The sequence below is a fragment of the Vitis vinifera genome, chromosome 8, assembly GCF_030704535.1.
Source record: "Vitis vinifera cultivar Pinot Noir 40024 chromosome 8, ASM3070453v1".
NCBI lineage: Eukaryota > Viridiplantae > Streptophyta > Magnoliopsida > Vitales > Vitaceae > Vitis > Vitis vinifera.
The window spans coordinates 21,627,235-21,648,069 of NC_081812.1; the positions used below are offsets into that span (position 1 = coordinate 21,627,235).

The following is a 20,835-nucleotide window of genomic DNA, read 5'->3' on the forward strand; positions in this document are numbered from 1 at the left end:
TTTAGAAGTTTTTTTAGAGAAATCACTTATCAAGTGTTTCTCCAAACAACACTACAAGTGATTTTTCAACATTTCAAATATTTTTTCAAAATTTTAAAAATGTTTTTAAAATTTTCTCCAACATCTATTATTTTTTTTAAATTATGTTTTAAAATCACTATTAAACACATTTTAAGTGATTTGTCAATATTATAAATATATTTTCAAAAATTTAAAAGTGTTTTTAAAATTTTATAAAAAGATATTTTTTAAATTAAAAACGTTTGTCCCTCAAATAAACTCTTATATTTTAATTAAAAATGGAAATATTATTATTGTGAATAATATAAGGATTTTCATTATTAACTTTTGGTACTTTTACCTCCATCGTTAAAAGTTAAATCATTAATTTTCCACCAAATTGAAAACAAAAAAAAAAATGAAAGAAAAAATGGCAAATGTGGACCATCAATGCCCAGAACCTACATCCGCCCACTAAACAATGGGTAGATGAGAAAAAGGTAAAGGGTGACCACTGGAACTAGAATTCCCATTTTCGCCATGAAATTTCTACGAAAATAATGGGAAATCTTTGTATTCTATCTAATCCAGTGTGCTTTTTTTCTTTTCTTTTTCTTTTTTTTTTCATTCAATTTTCACAGAGAAAAAGTATCAGAGTCAGCGAGTTTGAAACTACATCTACACGCGGAAGTAAACGTCAACGAACCTTAAGATTAAGAAATTGAATTTTCAAACGGAGCGTGGGCGAAGAACATAAATTGTATTAAAGACGACACAGAAGTGAAAAGTATATTTTAAAAGAACAGAAAACAAAAAAGAAAAGAAAAGAAAAGAAAATTTGTAGATCGTGGGAAAAAGGACAAGGGCATCAACGGATGCGAACGGTACAAACAAGGGAACTTTTCTTCAATTTCCATATCCGGGTAAATACGCGTGAATTTCGGAGCTCGCGGCACGAGTTGTTTTTTGTGTTCGTTTTTGTTTTTTCTCCCTTAATTTTCGAGGGAAGATCGGGATTTGTAGTTGGAGTTGATTGTTTATGGGGACACTGTGCTTGGAAATCTCAACTGGTATGGTTCTTTGTTATGTAGGGTGTGTTTTTCTTTGTTCTCTTGATTGGAAGTGCTATATTGGTTGGGAGTTGGGAATGGGTTTTGCTTTGTTTAAGGGCTATTGTCTCACATTTTGATTGTGGTGGTAGCGGCAGGTTTTGTAAAATCCGGTTATGGGTTTGATTGGAAATGGTAAATTGGATCGAAATTTGAAATGGGATTTGGTTTTTCTTGTTTGGTTGCGTCAGATTTTGTTTGTTCTGATGATTTATCTCAGTGGGAAAGGTGGTTTTTAGCAAAACCCAGTTTGAAATTTGATTGAAAAAGGTTACCTGGTGGGAAACTTCAACTGGGGTTTATTCTGTTTCATTGCTCCTCCCTTATATTTTGAATGTTCTATGGTTTATTTCAATGGGAAAGGAAAGGTATCTATTTTGAGGGGGAAAGGGCTCAAAACTCAGATTTTAATTTGATTCGAAATTCGAAATTCGAAATTGTAAATTGTCTGAGAATTTGATTTATCTTGTTTTATGCTTTGATTGACATCATGATTTCTAGTTGCCAAAAGTGGAATTTCCGAATTTCAATTCAGTAAATCTGCCTTTTGTGCTTCTTTGTTGATATGTTGTAAAAATGATGAAAATTGTTGTTTGTTGGTTTCTTGGATTAGGGCACAACAAATTATAGAACTATCATATCATATCTTCCGCACTGTTTGTCTCACTCCTCTCTCTGCCTTTTCATTGTTATTATTGGTGGGAGGGGGTGACTGGCTGAAATTGGGAAAAAGAAAAAAACAGTTGCCCTCTGCCAAAAGGAATTGGGCAAGCCTAAGCTATAATTGCATTAACAACTTGTGAATTCTGATCAAGAATGCTATAGTTTTAGAATAAGAAGACTCTTTTGTATTCTCCGAAACTTTGCATTTCCTTTTTGTGCTTCATGGATGATTGATGAAAGAATCTAGGCTGCACCTTGGTAGTTTTGCAAATCTGATCCTCTTTCTGTAGACAACAAAACGGACTGCAGGTTGTTTCAACCCCTCTAACCCCTAGAAAGGCCAGTCTTTGAAAGTGTTGAAGAGCTTAAAAATAAATAGCCTATGCATCAACCAAAGTTTCATTATGAGAATCTGCATTTTGTATGCATGTTTGCTGGAGTTTAAATAATGTTTTTTTTTTAATTCTTACTGTTCGTTTTGTTTACAGACTAAGGATGCTAATCGACTATGGAGAATGATTCAAACTGGGGAATGATTACTGCTGTGAATCTTAGTCACTGCTACCAATATTATTGAGTTATAAGCTTATCAATGGCTCCTGGAGGCAGCACTTACAAAGAAGTTCTTGAGTCTCACTCCACAGTGACTGACTATGACATAGCAATGACAAAAGCAGACACTAATCTTACACCTGCAAAAACTACTGCTGGCTTGAGTGGAAAAAAGGGAATCTCTTCACCCAATGGTGTCCATGAGCTACTTGAATGTCCTGTATGCACAAGTTTAATGTACCCTCCGATCTACCAGGTTTGTTGTCAGTTATCATATTTTCTATCTTTTCTATTTTTTTGTTCCTTTTTTTATTAATTGCTTAATGTTGAGTTAGATATTTCAAGTTAAGAATTATCAAATTTTGTTGTGGTCAATATGCTTGTAATCTTGATTCACAAAATTAATATGCTAGAGTGGGTGTTTTGGGGTATAAACATATGTAATCGGTGAATTGCAAGTTCTGTGTTAAGGGTCTGGAGGGAAGGAACAGAAGTTTGCTTGGGGTTTGTTATGTATCATGGCAAAGAAAGGAGAGTGGGGGTTATGAACCAAAATGTTGCTTGAAGAAGGATAGTCTATGGGAATTTGACTGTGATAGTGAAGTGGGTCTCATAAAGCATGAGAAATTTACAGGTAAAGTTTTAGAAGGCATATTCTGTTAAAGACATAAGTTTTGCTATGGCATGAATTCATCTATGAGTGTCATTTTGGACTTCATAAAATAGTGATGGACAATGAAGCATTGCTTATCTTTGTATCAGTACCTTTTGAATAGTTGATCAGGTTTAAAGTTTGTTTAACATTTCAAATCTAGAATACAAGTGTTTCCACTTATTTATTTTTGTCTTTGTGGCTAATTGTGAAACTATTCTATTTTATCATATTTATTTGGTATCTTAAAGTCTATCTTTTTTTTTTTATCTGATTTTGGTTCTCTAAATATATTTTAGTGTCCAAGTGGCCACACCTTATGTTCAAACTGCAAGAGTAGAGTGCACAACTGTTGCCCAACTTGCCGCCATGAGCTTGGAGATATAAGGTGTTTGGCTTTGGAGAAAGTTGCAGAGTCATTAGAACTTCCCTGCAGATACCAAAGTCTAGGTTGTCATGATATCTTTCCATACTACAGCAAGCTCAAGCACGAGCAACAGTGTCGATTCCATCCATACAACTGCCCATATGCTGGGTTTGAGTGCTCTGTCACTGGGGACATCCCAACCCTTGTTGAGCATCTCAAGGGTGATCACAAGGTTGACATGCACGATGGGTGTACCTTCAACCATCGATATGTCAAATCAAATCCTCAGGAAGTTGAAAATGCCACATGGATGCTAACTGTAAGTTATTTTATCCTGTTATATACATATGAACTTCTGTTGTTTGATCATTTTCAATGTGCTGGAAATGCATACTAAGTCATTCTATATTATCTCATATTGTCTAAAAGGAGCCTATGTTTCTTTGGTAACTTGAGTCATGATAAAATCAATTTTATCATCTCTAGAAACAATTGCTTCAATGTTTTATCTTGTTAAGGTTTTCTTTTTGTTCGGGTTGTTGGTGTTGGTGACGATGAAGAGCCAAACCTCATTTACATGAAGACTGTTCTGTTCAAATGTAATCTCCTCATTGAATTCATTTTGTTTCATAACCAAGTTGCAGCAATAAGCTTTATTGACAAGAACCCATTCTTCTGTGGATTTGGGTCTACATGCAAACCATACTAAATGAAAAGTTTTACAAACTTTTGGTATAAAATTTCCAGACTGCATTCTCAACCCCATTTATCCCATGCAGGTGTTCAACTGTTTTGGGAAGCAATTCTGCTTGCATTTTGAGGCTTTCCAGCTTGGAACAGCACCAGTCTACATGGCCTTTCTGCGATTCATGGGTGATGACAATGAAGCAAAGAAGTTCAGCTACAGTTTGGAAGTCGGTGGCAACAGCCGCAAGCTAATATGGCAGGGAGTTCCAAGAAGTATCAGGGACAGTCATAGGAAAGTTCGCGACAGTCAGGATGGACTCATCATTCAAAGGAACTTGGCTCTCTACTTCTCTGGAGGTGATCGGCAAGAGCTGAAGCTGAGGGTCACCGGCCGAATTTGGAAAGAAAGTGAATTATGGAAAGACAATGGATGTTAGGGTGAATGTACATTATCCAAAAGGTTCTAAGACCCCACTGGGGGCTGCTTCAATATGGCAAATGAATGAAGTTTGATACATTGTTATTGGGGTTGGTTTCTTCTTTTTGTGTTGAAGTTGTAATTCTGATGGGGGTTTGGAGTCTCTTTACAAACTGAATCAAATGAAACTGAACTTGTAATTTTCACTACTATGGAAAGATTGTAGTTGAAAGTAATCTTGAAAAATGAAAGTTCACATTTTGCATTATGTTGGAGAAGATTCATGCAATGGAATGCTCATGTCATTGATTTGGTTTTTGGTTTTTGGTCATGTGGATTTTGTGTTTGGCTTTAATTGGAATTTAAAAGCTAAAGCCAAGGGAAAAAAAAAAACCAAAATTTGGAAGAGTGATATTGGTGAGTATAAAATGACTTCTAAGAGGTGTTGATTTTGTACTAAAATTTATAGGAATGAAATTAATATTATATTAAAATAATAGAATAATTAAATAGGTTATTTTATGAGGTGAAATCGCCAATTTCTCGGCGTTGTAGGCTTGGGAGCCCAAAAAAAAAAAGCCAAATTGTAAAATGTTTATTCGTGTTTTTTTAATTATTTTTTATTTTTTATTATCATTTTATTTTTAATTATTTTTCACTTTATCTCACTAATCCTATTTTAAAAAATTACTATTACATCACTTTATTTATTTTTATATATTTATCCTTTTAATTTTAAATATTTTTATTTTAAAATATTTAAAATATACATTTATTCAAAAATGGCTAAAATATAAAAAAATTAATAAATTTCTAATATTTTATAAAGTAAAAATAATTTGATAAGATAAATTATTACTATAATTGTAAATAATTTTAATTATTTAAATAAATTAATATTAATAACAAAAAACTTTCACCATAAATTTGTAATAAAATTTTAGAAATTAAATTTCAAATACAACATTTTATATAAATTGATTTAATTTTTTTATTTAAAATATAATAAAACATGTTTTAATAAAAATATTTTTTAATTTTAAAATAAATGAATATAAATATATTAAAGGAATTTGAGCTGATTATTATTATTTAAAAAAAAAAGATAAACACTATCGTTGATCATTATTATGTCAATTACAAAATATTTTTATTTATTTATTTTTTTTTAATTTTAAAAAATATTTTTATAAATTTTAAATAATTTTCCTTCCACCAATATTTTTATCTAAATATCAAAAAATAAATTATTAACCAAAATTAATAAGTCACGAACTTTCCATGACAATGTAAGTTTTTAGATTAAATATATGGATGATGGAAAAATTTTATATACTCCGAGAAAAAGAAACCATTGGATCTCTTTAGCAATATTTTTTTTATTAAATTTTTTTGAAAAACAATTATTGTTTGGTTTTAAGAACAAATGCTTGAAAACCAATGTATAAAAAATAGTTTTTTATTCTTTATGAATATGTATAATATCAAAAATTTTAAAATATCTAAAAAAATTAAATTAAAAATAATTATAAAAAATAATTTATGTCAAATTTATCTTTTAAAATTAAATAATTGTTGTGAAATCAAATCAAATCAAATCTTCACAAATAAAAACCAAAAGAGAAAAAAAAAATCAAAATTTTAAAAATTTATTTTATCAAATTCATTTTCATGACATTAAAAACTAATTATGAACATCAAAAAATAATTTTTAGTACCAAATTGAATATCATGTCTAAATTCACTCTAATATAATTAAGGGTATTGAAAAATGGTTATAATGCAAAGAAAGTGACTAATATAATTAATATGATTAGGACAAAAAAAGGATTATTAAAGTACAAATAACATAATATCGATATTACAAATAAAATATAAAATTGGAAATTTCCTTTGATCATATTTCTCGTGGGAATGATAATTAGAGTGAGTTCGAAATTATAAAAATAACATGAATAACAAATAGAGATGAATTAAAATGTGAAAATATAAATCAAAATCCATATAAAAATAGATTTATTTTTTAGTTTTTTTTATAAAGATTCGTTGTAATTCTCACTGAATGCTATGAAGAGGAATGCAAACAAGCATTTTCAATCTTCCCTGTTTCACACTCTGTCCTCCATTATGAGGCGAGACAAGAACCTAACAAATCGTATCGTTAAAACCGCACAGAAGTCAAGTGCTTAAAATAATAGAATTGTGCAGAGGACGTGCAATGTGGAGGCACGTATAGGAGTATTTTGGGTTCGTTTTAGCGGTTAATCACTCCAAACCGTTTTTCCCGCAATGACGCAACACAATAACTTTCTTCTCCCTTTCTCTTGTCTCCCCTCTTTTTTTTCCTCCGTTCTATTCATGTTCTTCTTCTGTCCTCTTTTTCGATAATATTTTGGTTTCCCCCTTTCCCTTCCGGCCCATCACAATCATCAAATCTGCGGTATGTGTATTCCCTTCATCTTCTCCATCCAATAATGAGTCTTAATTAATCTTCTTCCCTGATTTCTATTCGTTTTATTGTCAGCTTCAATTTGCATGACGATTTGAGATTTTTTTTTTCTAAAGATTTGGTGAGGAATATTGCCGTGGCTGCTGCGCCTGCCTGCGTCGTGAACTATGTTCTGCTGCGGAGGTGAGGAGGAGGAAAACCATGGCCAGCCTGCTAACCAATATACAGCTCCACCAAGAGGAGGAAATGCCTATGGCGGTAATACATTGTATCAGATCATATTCCCCATTCCATGTCTCTTTTTACGATTCATGTTGCATTTTTCTTTTTGGGAATGAATCACAGTTTCTCCATAATTTGTTTTTATGCATTTCAGGCGGTGGAACGGGAGAGCCCAGGAATTCCAATACTGCCAAAAGCGGAGCTCCCCAGAAGATTCTACCCATCGAGACACCGGCCATGTCATTGGACGAGTTGAATAGGTTAACTAGTAACTTTGGATCAAAGGCTTTGATCGGAGAAGGCTCCTACGGCAGGGTTTTCTACGCAAAGTTGAGCAGTGGTGAGGGCGCAGCCATAAAGAAGCTGGACACCAGCTCCTCCCAAGAGCCAGACTCTGATTTTGCTGCTCAGGTAACATTCTCCCCACACTGATTTTTCTCGAGAAATATTCAAATGTTTTTTCATCAAGGTGTAAAGGCATTAGGAATTTAGTCTCTGACGACACTTTTTTTAATTAGAGATAGTAATGGTATGGATCCAGTTATTCCATATATTTGGACATTGAAAAGGCATTGTCTTCCAGAAAAAACCATTTGTGCTTAGGACCCCTTTTTCCATGTGATACAGTTATCAATAGTTTCAAGACTTACGCATGAGAATTTCGTGGGGTTGCTGGGGTATTGTTTGGAGGCCGACAACAAAATCCTAGTATATCAGTTTGCAACAATGGGCTCTCTACATGATATGCTACATGGTATGACCAACTCCTCTACTACATTCTCGAACAGTTGGGCTTTTCTCTTTTGGAGGATTTGGGTTGACTGTTTTATGGTGCAGGGAGGAAAGGTGTACAAGGGGCAGAGCCTGGTCCGGTTCTGAGTTGGAACCAGAGAGTTAAAATTGCTTATGGGGCAGCCAAAGGCCTGGAGTATCTGCACGAAAAAGTTCAGCCTTCAATAGTTCATCGAGATGTTAGATCCAGCAATGTTCTTCTGTTTGATGATTTTCTAGCCAAAATTGCGGATTTCAACCTGTCAAACCAGTCATCGGATACAGCAGCCCGATTGCATTCCACTCGGGTCTTGGGAACATTTGGCTATCATGCACCAGAGTAGGCCCCCATTTTTTTTTTTGGTTGTACTTAGCTTTTTGAATTTCGTTTTCCTTGATTCTTGATTTTTTGGCTTTCTAAACTCCATGTTTTGATCTCTTCAGGTATGCCATGACAGGGCAGATAACACAGAAGAGTGACGTTTACAGTTTCGGAGTTGTACTTTTAGAGCTTTTGACAGGAAGAAAGCCAGTAGACCATACAATGCCCAAAGGACAACAGAGTCTGGTTACTTGGGTGAGTTTTTGTTGTTGTTGTGTTTTTTTTTTTCACCATTATTTTGAACTCTGATTCGGATCGGATTGTAAACCACTGCTGCTCAGGCAACTCCAAGATTGAGTGAGGATAAAGTGAAGCAATGTGTGGATCCTAAACTCAACAATGACTACCCAGCAAAAGCAATTGCAAAGGTTTTTTCCCTTTCCCTCTTGCCTTCAGTTTTAAATTATCAAAACCATGTTTGATTTCTTAGAATTAAGGAAAAATATTCTTAGAATTAAGCTATGGTTTTTCTTTCATTCTTTTTTTTTCCCCTATTTTTCTTTCCCTTGTATCTTCTATCAAATTTTTCTAAAGTGAAAAGTTGAGTTTGGACTGCAACATGGAAATGAAAACGCAAACATATAAATCTTTTACATTTTTCCTTTATTTGCTTTAATGTTGTGTTTGGCAATGTCTCAGATGGCAGCAGTTGCCGCACTTTGTGTTCAGTATGAAGCAGACTTCAGGCCAAACATGACCATTGTCGTGAAGGCTCTTCAGCCACTTCTCAATCCAAAACCAGCAGGCCCTGATTCTAATGCATAGCATATATAAAGGCTTAGCCTCCTGTATTTTATAACCTTTTCCTCATCCTCCATCATCTCATTTTCCTTCCAAGTGTAACATTCACAATTTCTTTTGATAAGTACTTATTTATTTTACTTAGCAGTCTCTGCAATAAATCTGTTGGTACTTAGTTGTCTTTTTTCAGCTTTCTAACATTTGGTTGAACCATCTGGCGTCGCTCGAATGTGATTTAGGTATAAAATTATGTCCTAATTTGTGATTGAATGATTTTCTCAATGTAATACCAAAACATACATCGGGTTTGAGACCAATTTTTATTATGCAGTGATTTTCCATGTGCTATGAGAAAAGCTTTATTTTTCAATATTTTATTTCTATTAAATTTTAAATATTAAGAAGTAAAGAGAAGCTACTTTTAGCATTCAGATTTTAAGAGGTTTTTATTCCGTTTGGTGGTCGTCCTTCACAAACCTTCTGCCCGACAGTTTCCTCGAGGCAGCCTTATGATCCACCATTGCTTGTGTGCTTGGACATACATTGCAGAACAGGGCTATAGAAATCAACCTTTCTAAATGCACACGCTTTATTTATTGTGCAAACCAAAAGCCCTCGGTTAATGCCATGACTAAAGTATTCATTTATTTATTTATTTATTTTAGTTTTTTACTTGTTTTAAGTTGTTTGTTTTTTATTTTTTTCATGATTTTTTATAAATTTTTTATTAAATAGAAAAAACAAAATGTTTAAATGGTGTTTTTTTTACTTAATTCTAAATAGAACTTTAATGTTTAATAGTATTAAATATTAAGTTATTTATTTTTATAATATTTTATTTTTATTAAGCATTAAAAAATTAATAAAAAGTTAAATATTTAACTTTTTTTTTATTCAACAAAAAAGTTTATAATAAATCATAAAAAAAACAAATAACTTAAAGTTTAAAAACAAATTGCTTTTAACAAAAAACTAAAAGAAAAACATGCTCTTAATTTTTTTTCTAAATAAAAAATATAATATTTTTTTTTTTTTTTACTTTTTAATACTTAATAAAAATAAAATATTACAAAAACAAACAAGTTATATGTAATTCTTCTTTTCTTGCTTTTTTACACTCTTTAACTTTACTTTCATTACTAAATACTTTAAGTTAAAATGAAGTAATATTCACTTTTATTCATTTATATGAAATATATAATAACTTATTACATACTTTTTCATCGACTTTTTATTAGTGGAGAATGATAGAATTCATGTGACTAACGGAAAATCTAGATAATTTAAATTTAATATTTATATAATAATAAAATAACTGAAAATCTAGATAATTTAAATTTAATATTTATATAATAATAAAATGATATAAAAAGTTTTCATCAAAGCGTTTGAAGAAAAAAGGGTGAGAGAATCTTTGGATTTATTTCATTAACTTCTTTTGAGGTTTTGACTAAATACATATAATTTTCGTAAGATTAAAATTTTATCACATTTTTCTTATTTTGAGTTAGAGAATAGATTAATGGAAATAAGAAATGAAAAAAACAAATAAGATATTTGATGAAATTTTAAATTTATGGGTGTTAAATATATTTAATCGAAATCTCAAAAAAGTGAATGAAATTAATGATATGTTCAATAAATTCAGGTTAATGTTATATCTTAAAAATAAGTTCTTAATTTTATCGTGAAATTAATAATTTTAATAAAATAAAATTAAAGAAATACGTAATTAGGAGACCAAAATGAAAACTCATCATTCACTTTCATTGTCACGAGCACTGGGATTCCGTAAGTACTGATGCGCAAAAGTAAATGGTTGGAAACGATTACTTGACAAAAACGACGTCGTTTGACTCTTCTGAACACAGGAAAGCATAAACCTGAGGCGGCGTTTTTGGCGCTCCTGTTTTGAAAAGGTTAAAGGCAAAAGTCGGTTTCTCTGTTTTCCTTTTCCTCCCTATTTTTTTTTTTTTTACATTAGCATATGTTTGGTTGCTGGGAAAATACAAGAAAAGTAAATTATTGTTTTTTGTTTTTTCTTTTATTACTATTGTTAGCTTCTTCAACAAAAGTGAAGAGCTTACAAGTTACAAACTTACAACGACTAAGCGGAGTATTTGGATTAGGTATAATCAAGGCTCTAGTTTCTCAGACCTGATTTTAGGATGCAAAATCTTGATTTCTCTCCAGTTTCATACATTTTCTTGGCAACAAATGGAGCGTTACTGAAGTGGCGTGGTTAAGGAGATAGAGAAAGATCCTCGAATATGTATCAAAAAGGTTTGGTATTGAACCCTGAATACATGATGAAGCACGCCACTGAATCCAATAGGTGTGATTCATGAAACATAGGTGTAGACCCCCATTTTGGGGCACTTTCTTTCTCACCTTTCATGCAGGTTATTTGGCTAGGTGGCACAATCTCGAGAGACCACGTGGCGTCTTTGGAGAGGCTGACAGAGAATTAGTGCTTTGAGGAGCTATCAGAATTCGACACCTGTAAAGGGGATTTGGAAAGCTGCATACTGTAGGGGTAGGGGACCCCCAGCTGAGAGCAGAAGGTCGTCTGCATGAGGCGTGCAGCTGAAGGGGGTGGTTGAAAAAGCCATGTTGGCTGACCAGTGAATAGGACAGAAGAGTGACTTGCGGAATGGGGAATAGGGAGGATGTGGTGAGACGTCGGGGGGAAAAGGAGGTCCTGATCGGGACATCTTCCAAGAGAGGTCATAAAAACAGGGCTCGAAGTCAGGTGAGCTAGGATCTGCGAGGAAGCTTTTCAGGTATGGACCCTGTTCATTACCTTCTCTATTTTGTTTTTGGATGTTGATAAGATTCTATTTTGGTGTTTGGATGCGAGCATTGAAGATTTTATTATGTTCTTATGGAATCTGAGTTCGTTTGCCTCCATGTTGTGCTTGATTTCTAACTCGGCTTTCAACTTGTTTACATCGACTATTTTAAACTACTCTCCTTTGTTTCTTGATTGTTTGTGGATTATCCTTGATGCCTGGAGTATACTTACTCATTCTCTCTGTTCTGGAAAATTTTGAGAGAAGATTCATCACATGCTTTTGATTTGTGGGGTCATGCCTGCATTTCTTTCTATTTATTTATTTATTTATCATTCCACCCGGGGAAGATTTATGTCCGGTCGGCGTCCCACCTTCTCCGGATGTCTCACATCCGAATTCTGTCTGCCGACATCCCACTTTCTCCGGATGTCTCACATCTGGAATTCTGTTCGACCGACATCCCACCTTCTCCGGATGTCTCACATCCGGAATTCTGTCCGGCCGACGTTCCACCTTCTCCGGATATTTCACATCCGACACCTGACGTAGGATGGGAGAGGAGGGCGATTCAACTTCCCCGGTCAGACATGTCCGGATCCTCTGATAGCGCTTACTCGGAGAGCATTCGTAGCCAACAATTCAGATTCCCCAAACAGCTTGGCTCGTCAGACACTTGCGATTCGCCGGATCCATTTCCGCCCACAATCTTCTGCTCCTCTTGATTTTAATAGGCATGAATGTTTTTTTTTTCATAATTCCGGAATAATGGAATCTATGATATTAATTCATGCAAAATAAATGGGTTTTGGTGGGAGCCCGACATATGTGATTTTATAATTGATTGATTGATTGATTGATTTAGTTGTCATGCATGATTGTTTCTATCCTGCCCTATGACATGCTTGAAATTATTATTTAATTATGCACTAACCCCATTTTGTGATAGTGCGTTGTCGTTTGCTAATCAGGTACGTATCCGCTTCCACTTTGATTATTCTCTATGCATATTTTGATACTCATGTGTGCATGATTGATTCGAGTATTCATTGTTTTCCTCATCATTGCCATAATTGCTTCACTTTATTAGTAGAGACCCGACTTTAGGGGCTTAGAGGGGTGCTACGGTTTTTACCGTACCTTCCCGATAAGTAACCTGACCCCCGAACCTGATCCGGTTCTTCACAGACCACCTTTTCCAAAATAAGGAGTCACACTTAGGGTTTTCTTTTTTATTTTGTTTGCCCTTTAAAAATAAAACAAAAATAAGTGGTGACTCCAATTCATTTTTCTTAATCAATAAAATTAATTTTTCAAAATAAAAATCGAGCTCGCCATCGAGTGGGAAACACATGAGCCGAAATACGGGGTCCACAATAGTCACATTCTATATTTTTATCATGAGTAGCCAATTTCCTCACCAACACTTTTGTTTTAGTTTTATCCCTTTTTAAATTTCTATGTTCTATGTTCCCTCTGACCACAAAAAATCATAGATAGACTCTAAATGTTTTATGAAATATGCAACCCATGTGCAGCATGCACAATGTGATTTTGTGATTTGTGTATTTTCCCCTATTAGATGCTCTTGTCCTCTAGTAAACAATTTGATAGCTTCCAAAATATCCTCATAGAGATAGCTTTGATTTTAGTGCATCCTTTTCCCACAGAGATGCTCTTTGTGCATGATATATGATTTTGCCATGGGCCAGGGAAAAGCTTGATCAATCACAACTAGGGGGACAAAAAATACCCCAGCATATTTGCTAATGAAGGTGTTGGACAGCTTAAGACTTCCTTGGCAATATCATGTAACATCCATGTGCTGCTTGTAGGCAGAAATAAATGTATTAAATAATGGTAGTTATCACCTATGAGCATGGGCATCAAGAACATCCCATCCTGTGAAACAGACACTTCATCCATTTGGTTTTTGAACTCTTCAAGATGGGAGATTCCTGCAGTTTATCTAGTTTGAGAGGTTCTAGTTTAGGATAAAGGTAATTAAACAACTTAGAACTTGAATTATCACAGATTTCTTTGATCCTCTGCTGAAAAGCTATGGCAAGGCTTTGTGAGGAAGACCCCTGTTGACACATGGAGACAATGAAGAAGACTACTCATTCTATGAAGCCAGGTCTAATTTTTTCGATCGATTTCAACTTGCTTGGAGAAGAAACTATGAAATTGGGGCTTCTGTTCATAAGCATCCTAATGGGCAATGCTTGAAAGGAATGGTTGTTACATTCTCATGTTTTCTTCCAAGGTGAAATCAATAAAAATTTAGAAGCATATTGTGTTGAGGTTTTGAGTGATCTGTTAAAGCTGTATGCTAGCCAAACAAACATTTGTTCTGTCTTTGTTTCCTTTTAACTACATAGAGAATGTTGTCATCAATGAAACAACAATTTTTTCCTTTTCTTCTTAACTAAGGTGGTCAATTTTGTTTTACTCATGTTTTCGTGTTAGAAAATGTAGCCATTATTTTGACAAAGACAGAGCATTGCCAGTTTCTTTGACAAAGAAACAGAAAATCAGACAAAACTATGAATGGAAATTTGGAAAATAATTTGGAGAATTTAGACTGGGTTGGGTTAATCAAATAAAAAAGTTAGCATTTTAATAACAGAAAAGAAAAACTACTTAAGTGTTCTTCATAGTCTAGAGTCTAGACCAACCTATAGCAAATTTGGAAGTAATTACCCATTTGATGTACTTCTCCTCTCTTCCTGATTGCTACTCTTCCCTTCTACTGATCCAATGCATGTCCCATTCGTTAATGTAGGAAATACATCAAGAAAAACAATCAAATTACGAGTGCTTAATTTTTATTGTCAGCTGTAAGTCAGCTGAAAAGCAGGTGGAAAAGCATGTGACAATGGACATAGAATAATAACATCTCCTTTATTTAGTGTTAGCCTTGTGTTCATGTCAGTTGTTTCTTTGTTAATTACTCTGTTTACTATTTCCTCTTCTTCTTACCTAATTGGCCATACTCTCTGTTATAAAATAAAAAACTCACGTGGTTTATGGATTTGCTTAAAAAAAAAAATTCCCCTTGGACCATGGAAAGTGATGGTCCCTTAAATGGATTCAACGCCTAAATTAAGAGTCATGACTGTGACATTATGGTGAAGGCGGCTCTTTCCTTGTGCGGTCAAGTTTGCATACTATCAAAGCATTTGGCGGATTCGGTGAACTGTGGATGCAGATATCATACCCTATATAAAATAGCGTTGATTTGTAAAGTTAAGGTCAAGGTCAAGGGCCATCTAAATCAACAAGCATATTTATTTGTAGTAGGTATACAAACCGTGGCTGGTTGCAGGCTGCTTAATTTCCCAATTTATTAATTGCTTGGGCCCCTAATGCTACCGCGTCTATAAGTCAGACCCAGTGCTATTGTCTGCATGTGTGTTTTCTATGGGCAAAATTATATGATCATTGCTTAGAAAATCCGTTGATAGTCAGTAGTCACACACTTTGTAAATTTTAATTCTTTTTCCGTTTTAGATGGTAAAGGGATGAAGAAAGTGAAGAGTGAGAAGAAAACACATTTTTTTTTTTTAAAAAAAAAAAGAATTTCAAAATGTATAAATTTTCATTTAATAAATATTATATTCTCTCCTATTTTTATTATATATAATCTAATAAAAGAAACTTAATTTTGTTTGTTTTTTTGTTTTTGTTTTTTCCACATTTTCTAGATTCTATTTAAATTTATTTCAAAGATTAGGTGATTGATTAAGGTTTTGTTTGTAATGGGATCTAGTTGTCGTTATTGTATATATGATTAGATTAATCTGACCATAGAAAATGATATTAAGAACATCGGATATTAAGTTAGATATATATCTCTTAAAGAAATTCATTATTTATTCAAAATCTTACCCGTCAAGGTCTTTTTCGGTGAAGAGATTTCATCACATAATTGAAATTAATGAACATGCGTCAGCCCACCAACCAAGGCCAGTCTGGCCCACCAGTGGATGGGCCCAGCTACACTAACATTTCTGTTTGTTGCATATTAATGGAAATAATTGTCTGCGATGAGATGTTTATGTATCAGGACGTCAAATGATACCAATAGGAAAGCGCCAGCTGTTCTTGATTAGGATAGAGTCAAAGATTGGTTATGGTAACGTAATAACTTGTGTGTGCGTGGCGGGAAAGGGCACGTGTTAAGATCCGCCATTGATGACTCCAGGAGAGAAACAACACGAAATAGCCACTATAGAAAACCCATCTCCGAATAGAAAAAAACAACCGACAGAGTGTTTGAAACATGTTTCATGGATGTAGGAAGCATCTCTTCAGCTTTCTTGTTCGCAACAGTATCTTCTTGATTTCTGATTTTTGGGTGGTGGTGGGTTTGGTTTCTGAAAAGTGGTTTTGTTTTCACGTTTCACGTGCATTTGTAACCTATCTTGAACCTTCTTGTTGAATCTTTGGGGCCCTTCCTCTTCTTCCATTTGGGTTTGATGGGGTTGTGGGGTTAGGTTGCTAAAATAAAATTGATCGGTTTGTTTCTGAAAGAAGTTTTTGTGTTCACGTTTCATGTGCAGTTCTGATTTTGCTTGCTTGAGCCTTGTTGTTGAATCGCAGAGACCCTTCTTCTTCTTTCATCTGGGTTCAATGCTGTTGTTGAATTGGGGTATTTGTTTTAGAAAAGTGTGTTCGTTTTGGTAATAAGTGAGCAGAGCTGGTGTGGGTCATTTCCTCCAATTGGGTTTCATAGTTTTTTGTTTGTTTGTTTTTAATCAATTTGGGTTGTTTGGTTCTACTGGTAGGTTTGTTTTCGATTTTTGAGTGAATGGATCCTGTAAAAACACCATTGTTGTCAACCAAAGGTGAGAAGCCCAACCAGCATGAGCGAATACGAGGCCGTGACTCAGTCACTGCCCTCAAACGTGATTTCTTCTCCCAATTGCCTGAAAAGATCAGGTCTCAGCTTGACCCTGAGACTCCTTTTGAACTTGACCTTTCCAAAACCAATGGCTTGGTTGAAGGTATGTCAGAATCTCCGTACTCTCTATTTTTTGTTTTTGTATCATTAAATATATTCTTATAGGACAATTATAATTGCTTAGTGCCTTTGGGTATGTGGTATTACTCCACTGTGATGAATAAGTTACATACCCTTCTTAATTGGTTAGATAATTTTTTAATTGTACTTTATGAGTGCTGTGTTTCTTGTTGTTAATGTACTGAGGCTGGAAATTTTTTATTTTTTATTTTTTTGAAAAACCTATCAAAGAATCTGAAAATCATGGATCAAACAAAGTAAACGAGCATTTGTTTTGATGGTACTTAGAGATTTGGATTTATATGTGCTTAGGCTTTGGTCATGATGAAATTTTACTTGCAAGAAGTTATGTTCTCTCCTTTTCACTGTTTCATGCCTTTTTGATTCATTAGTACCCTGTTTATATCAGGAGAGAGAGAATACTACGAAAAACAATTTGCCACCCTCAGATCCTTTGAGGAAGTTGACTCTCTAGCCTCATCTCATGTCACCAGTGAAGAGCAAGATCGTGAACAACAAACCCAACATGAAAGAGCAATGAAAACATCAAATTGGGCAAATATATTTTTGCTTGTCTTTAAGGTAATCTATTTTTTCTTCCAGAATTATGGACATGTGATGGCATGGTTCATGAGCTTCTCTTACCCCTAACTGGTATGTTCATAGGAATTATTTTAATTGTTTCCCATATCAGTTACTGTGCCAGTTTGGTTCTCTCAACTGCTATTTAAAATAGGGTTTTTGCATTCAAATGCAATTGGAATCAAAATGGAATTTTCCTTTTGGTATGAACCATGTGGTTATATGCTTTAAATTTTAACATTGAAGATTGAGCTTAATGTATAAGTTATGAAATGCAGATTTATGCTACAGTAAGGAGTGGATCCTTGGCTATTGCAGCATCAACATTAGACTCTCTGCTAGATCTGTTGGCTGGTGGCATTCTCTGGTTCGCACACCTGTCAATGAAAAACATAAATATCTACAAATATCCTATTGGGAAATTGAGGGTACAACCAGTAGGCATTATCGTCTTTGCTGCAGTCATGGCTACACTCGGTGTGTCTTTGTACCCTTGCCTCCTTAATCTGTATGGAATTGGAAAAGTTAATACTGAAATGGACATATTCAATTCGGATTGTGCACCACTTTTTAGATCCACTAAGGTTTATTCCCATTTCTAGATGAATGTTTTTTTCCTTAATTTGATGCATGCCCCTATTACCTGTCCTGTAGCAGGATTTTGAAATGCTTAAAATAAGCCAGTGGTCCTTTGCAAAAGTGATTTTACTACGACACAAACACAGAGCCAATCAAAAATGGTTTTGGCAGTCCTTATTTAGGAAATCTAAAAAATATTTCTTCACCCTTTTAGTTCCAAGGACAGAAGAAAAAATCTCCCAATATTTTCTCAGAAAAATGGAACTTAAAACCCGAAAATCAAATATTTCAACATTTATTTTAATTCTGATTTCAAAATAATCTAGACGTTGCATGAACTCATAAAAACCTTGAAAACCAGAAGAATTGAAGTTCTTATATCCCCTTCCCATCTTCTATGCAGGCTTTTTGGTGCTGATCCAAGCTGTTGAAGAATTGATAAAAAACGAACCATCTGAAAAGATGACATCAGAGAAATTGGTGTGGTTGTATGCAATAATGCTCACAGCTACAGTAGTAAAACTTGCCCTTTGGTTTTACTGCAGAAGCTCAGGAAACAAGATTGTTCGTGCCTATGCAAAGGTTTCATACAACATCCATCTATCAGCTCGTACTAACTAGTATGCTATGTTTATCTATCACTCATTTGTTTTAGCTCCTGATTGAAACTCACTGCTTTGTCAAATGGTGATTGCCAGGATCATTATTTTGATGTTATAACAAATATAGTGGGTCTGATTGCTGCTGTTCTTGGTGATAAGTTCTTTTGGTGGATTGATCCAGTGGGTGCTATTATCCTAGCGGTGTATACAATTTCAAATTGGTCTCGAACGGTTCTAGACAATGCAGGTATACTCCCTCTCAAATTACCAGTTATAAATTCAACATAACATGAATCTCTCACCATGGTGTCCATACAGTAGATAGATACCATCTAGTTCCATCTCCACAACCCCCACCACGGACTCATACCTAAGAGTGCTTTTCTACTTCCGGGATTTTGATGAAGAAAAAGGCAGAATATTGACTATGACTATGTCCATAAGGTGGAAGACTCTAGCTGAGTACTTCCGCTGCCATCCCCCTAGATACCACGAAGTTCCACAACACTGGCTTGGTCTTCAGGACTTGCCAGCATATCTTTGCTCCTATGAACCGTGAAAGATTCTGGATGAAAAAAAAAAAAAAAGAAAAAAAAAAAGAAAGAAAAGAAAACGACTAGGGTTTCTCAAGAGGAAGTTTAATGTTGGAGATAAATGTTTTATTTGATGATATCTGTAGCTTATTGAAACTTTTGGTGAGATTTATTGTCTTGTCAGTTTTGATGAATAGCTTGGGCAGGACTTTGTCAAATTATTTTTAGGTACAGGACCAAAGAGAAGTTTTAGTAGGTTTTTCGTTTTGATGAATAGTTTGTGGGTGTCCTTCAAGCCTAAGTATTCTTTTTCCCAGTGAACTTTAAAGTAATAAAGGGCATACCTTTCCTTGTATGGTAATTTTCTTTCCAGCAAAATCCTGTTTAAAGTAATTTTCTCACATCTTCTAGAGATTCATTCATTTAGTTGATCAGCAATGGGTTTTTGTACAGAAGCACATAAGATTATGGGAATATGGTAGGCTGTTGATTTGCCATGCTCATCATTGGGTGTCCCATGCCTTGTATTTATTTAGCCTTTGCTTCTTTATGTAGTTTCACTGGTTGGACAATCGGCTTCTCCTGAGGTCCTGCAGAAACTCACGTACCTGGTCATAAGGCACGACCCTAAAATCAAACGTGTTGACACTGTCCGAGCCTACACCTTTGGTGCTCTCCATTTTGTCGAGGTTTGTTGGTTAAAAGTTTCCCTTTTCCCTTCAAGTCAACTATGATCGAGGGGTAATAGCATTAGTTTGATTCTGCAACCTTTCATCACGGTGAGTTTTGGGTCAAACTAGGCTTTTTCAACAAGAAAATGTATGGTTTGAATCTCTTTGGACATAATTGTTCAAAATAACCTTCTTTTTCCGTGCAAGAGCCAATGAAATTATTTTTCGATCTTTTTTTAAAAGAATTTGTTTAAAAACAGAGTTACGGAAAATATGGCTTCCGTGGATATCGGAAAAAGAAAGATGATGCAGTTTTTGAATTTATACTAAAACTGCAGTTTCTATATGGGCTTTCAATCTTTATATTTTACTGGTGATCAAGAATGAAGCGGGCTAATTTAACCTAAAATCCCATTATAACAGTACAACTGGTTTTTGGAATCCTTGGTGGAGAATGAATTTTGTTTATCAGTTTCGAGTAGAAGAATAATTTCATTTCCATATGGTCTCCTAGCCTTCACCTCTAATAAGAAGTTCTACTTTGAAAATTCAGGTGGACATAGAATTGCCTGAAGATTTGCCTCTGAAAGAAGCTCATGCAATCGGAGAATCATTGCAGATAAAGATCGAAGAACTCCTCGAAGTTGAACGGGCGTTCGTTCATCTAGATTTTGAGTGTGATCACAAGCCAGAACACTCGGTTCCCAGTAAGATTCCCAATAGCCCCCGGTGATGCTCAGCTTCTCATCGTTGTCCTTCCTCTTCTAATCTTCTACGTACTTTAAAACTTTAAAGTCTTACTTGCAGTTGAGAGGCGTGTGAAATGTATACAAATACATCAGGTTGAGAGAAAAGGTAACATTCAGCAGATGTTTTGGCTTGAAACATGTCATTTATCTGTGTTCCATCTCAAGGCCTAAAATTATGGAAAAGGAGATAAAAAATAAAGAACACTAATACTGGCATATTTGATAACCTTTTAAAAAATATTATTAATTAAATGCAATTAATATTTTAAAAAATAGAAATTATTAGTA

At 34.4% G+C, this 20,835-nt stretch overlaps 3 protein-coding genes across 5 annotated transcripts; all 3 read left to right on the plus strand.

Annotated features, from left to right (window-relative positions):
• The first annotated feature begins 493 nt into the window (after nucleotides 1-493).
• LOC100233085 (SINA2p) lies at nucleotides 494-4,716 on the plus strand. Of its 3 annotated transcripts, none has more exons than XM_010655432.3 (4): nucleotides 494-923; nucleotides 2,261-2,580; nucleotides 3,276-3,662; nucleotides 4,123-4,716. In XM_010655432.3, exons 2-4 carry the CDS (start codon nucleotides 2,365-2,367, stop codon nucleotides 4,465-4,467), a joined length of 948 nt encoding a protein of 315 aa, XP_010653734.1. In that variant the 5' UTR covers nucleotides 494-923; nucleotides 2,261-2,364; the 3' UTR covers nucleotides 4,468-4,716.
• A 2,061-nt stretch (nucleotides 4,717-6,777) lies between these two features.
• LOC100267489 (probable protein kinase At2g41970) lies at nucleotides 6,778-9,196 on the plus strand. Its single transcript, XM_002275831.4, has 8 exons — nucleotides 6,778-6,888; nucleotides 7,014-7,155; nucleotides 7,274-7,530; nucleotides 7,747-7,873; nucleotides 7,957-8,230; nucleotides 8,335-8,467; nucleotides 8,554-8,640; nucleotides 8,912-9,196. The coding sequence occupies exons 2-8, from the start codon at nucleotides 7,065-7,067 to the stop codon at nucleotides 9,035-9,037; spliced, it is 1,095 nt and encodes a 364-aa protein (XP_002275867.1). The 5' UTR covers nucleotides 6,778-6,888; nucleotides 7,014-7,064; the 3' UTR covers nucleotides 9,038-9,196.
• A 6,779-nt stretch (nucleotides 9,197-15,975) lies between these two features.
• LOC100262328 (metal tolerance protein 4) lies at nucleotides 15,976-20,683 on the plus strand. Its single transcript, XM_002275849.4, has 7 exons — nucleotides 15,976-16,814; nucleotides 17,241-17,413; nucleotides 17,692-17,890; nucleotides 18,396-18,574; nucleotides 18,691-18,841; nucleotides 19,683-19,816; nucleotides 20,352-20,683. Exons 1-7 carry the CDS (start codon nucleotides 16,619-16,621, stop codon nucleotides 20,529-20,531), a joined length of 1,212 nt encoding a protein of 403 aa, XP_002275885.1. The 5' UTR covers nucleotides 15,976-16,618; the 3' UTR covers nucleotides 20,532-20,683.
• The last annotated feature ends 152 nt before the right edge of the window (nucleotides 20,684-20,835 follow it).

Coding starts and splice junctions, on each gene's coding strand:
- LOC100233085 (XM_010655432.3), top strand. CDS start 2,365: ATGGCTCCTGGAGGCAGCACTTACAAAGAAGTTCTTGAGTCTCACTCC. Junction 2,581..3,275: donor TGTACCCTCCGATCTACCAG/GTTTGTTGTCAG, acceptor AATATATTTTAG/TGTCCAAGTGGCCACACCTT. Junction 3,663..4,122: donor ATGCCACATGGATGCTAACT/GTAAGTTATTTT, acceptor TATCCCATGCAG/GTGTTCAACTGTTTTGGGAA.
- LOC100262328 (XM_002275849.4), top strand. CDS start 16,619: ATGGATCCTGTAAAAACACCATTGTTGTCAACCAAAGGTGAGAAGCCC. Junction 17,414..17,691: donor TATTTTTGCTTGTCTTTAAG/GTAATCTATTTT, acceptor TATGAAATGCAG/ATTTATGCTACAGTAAGGAG. Junction 18,842..19,682: donor AACGGTTCTAGACAATGCAG/GTATACTCCCTC, acceptor TTCTTTATGTAG/TTTCACTGGTTGGACAATCG.
- LOC100267489 (XM_002275831.4), top strand. CDS start 7,065: ATGTTCTGCTGCGGAGGTGAGGAGGAGGAAAACCATGGCCAGCCTGCT. Junction 8,468..8,553: donor AACAGAGTCTGGTTACTTGG/GTGAGTTTTTGT, acceptor ACTGCTGCTCAG/GCAACTCCAAGATTGAGTGA. Junction 8,641..8,911: donor CAGCAAAAGCAATTGCAAAG/GTTTTTTCCCTT, acceptor GCAATGTCTCAG/ATGGCAGCAGTTGCCGCACT.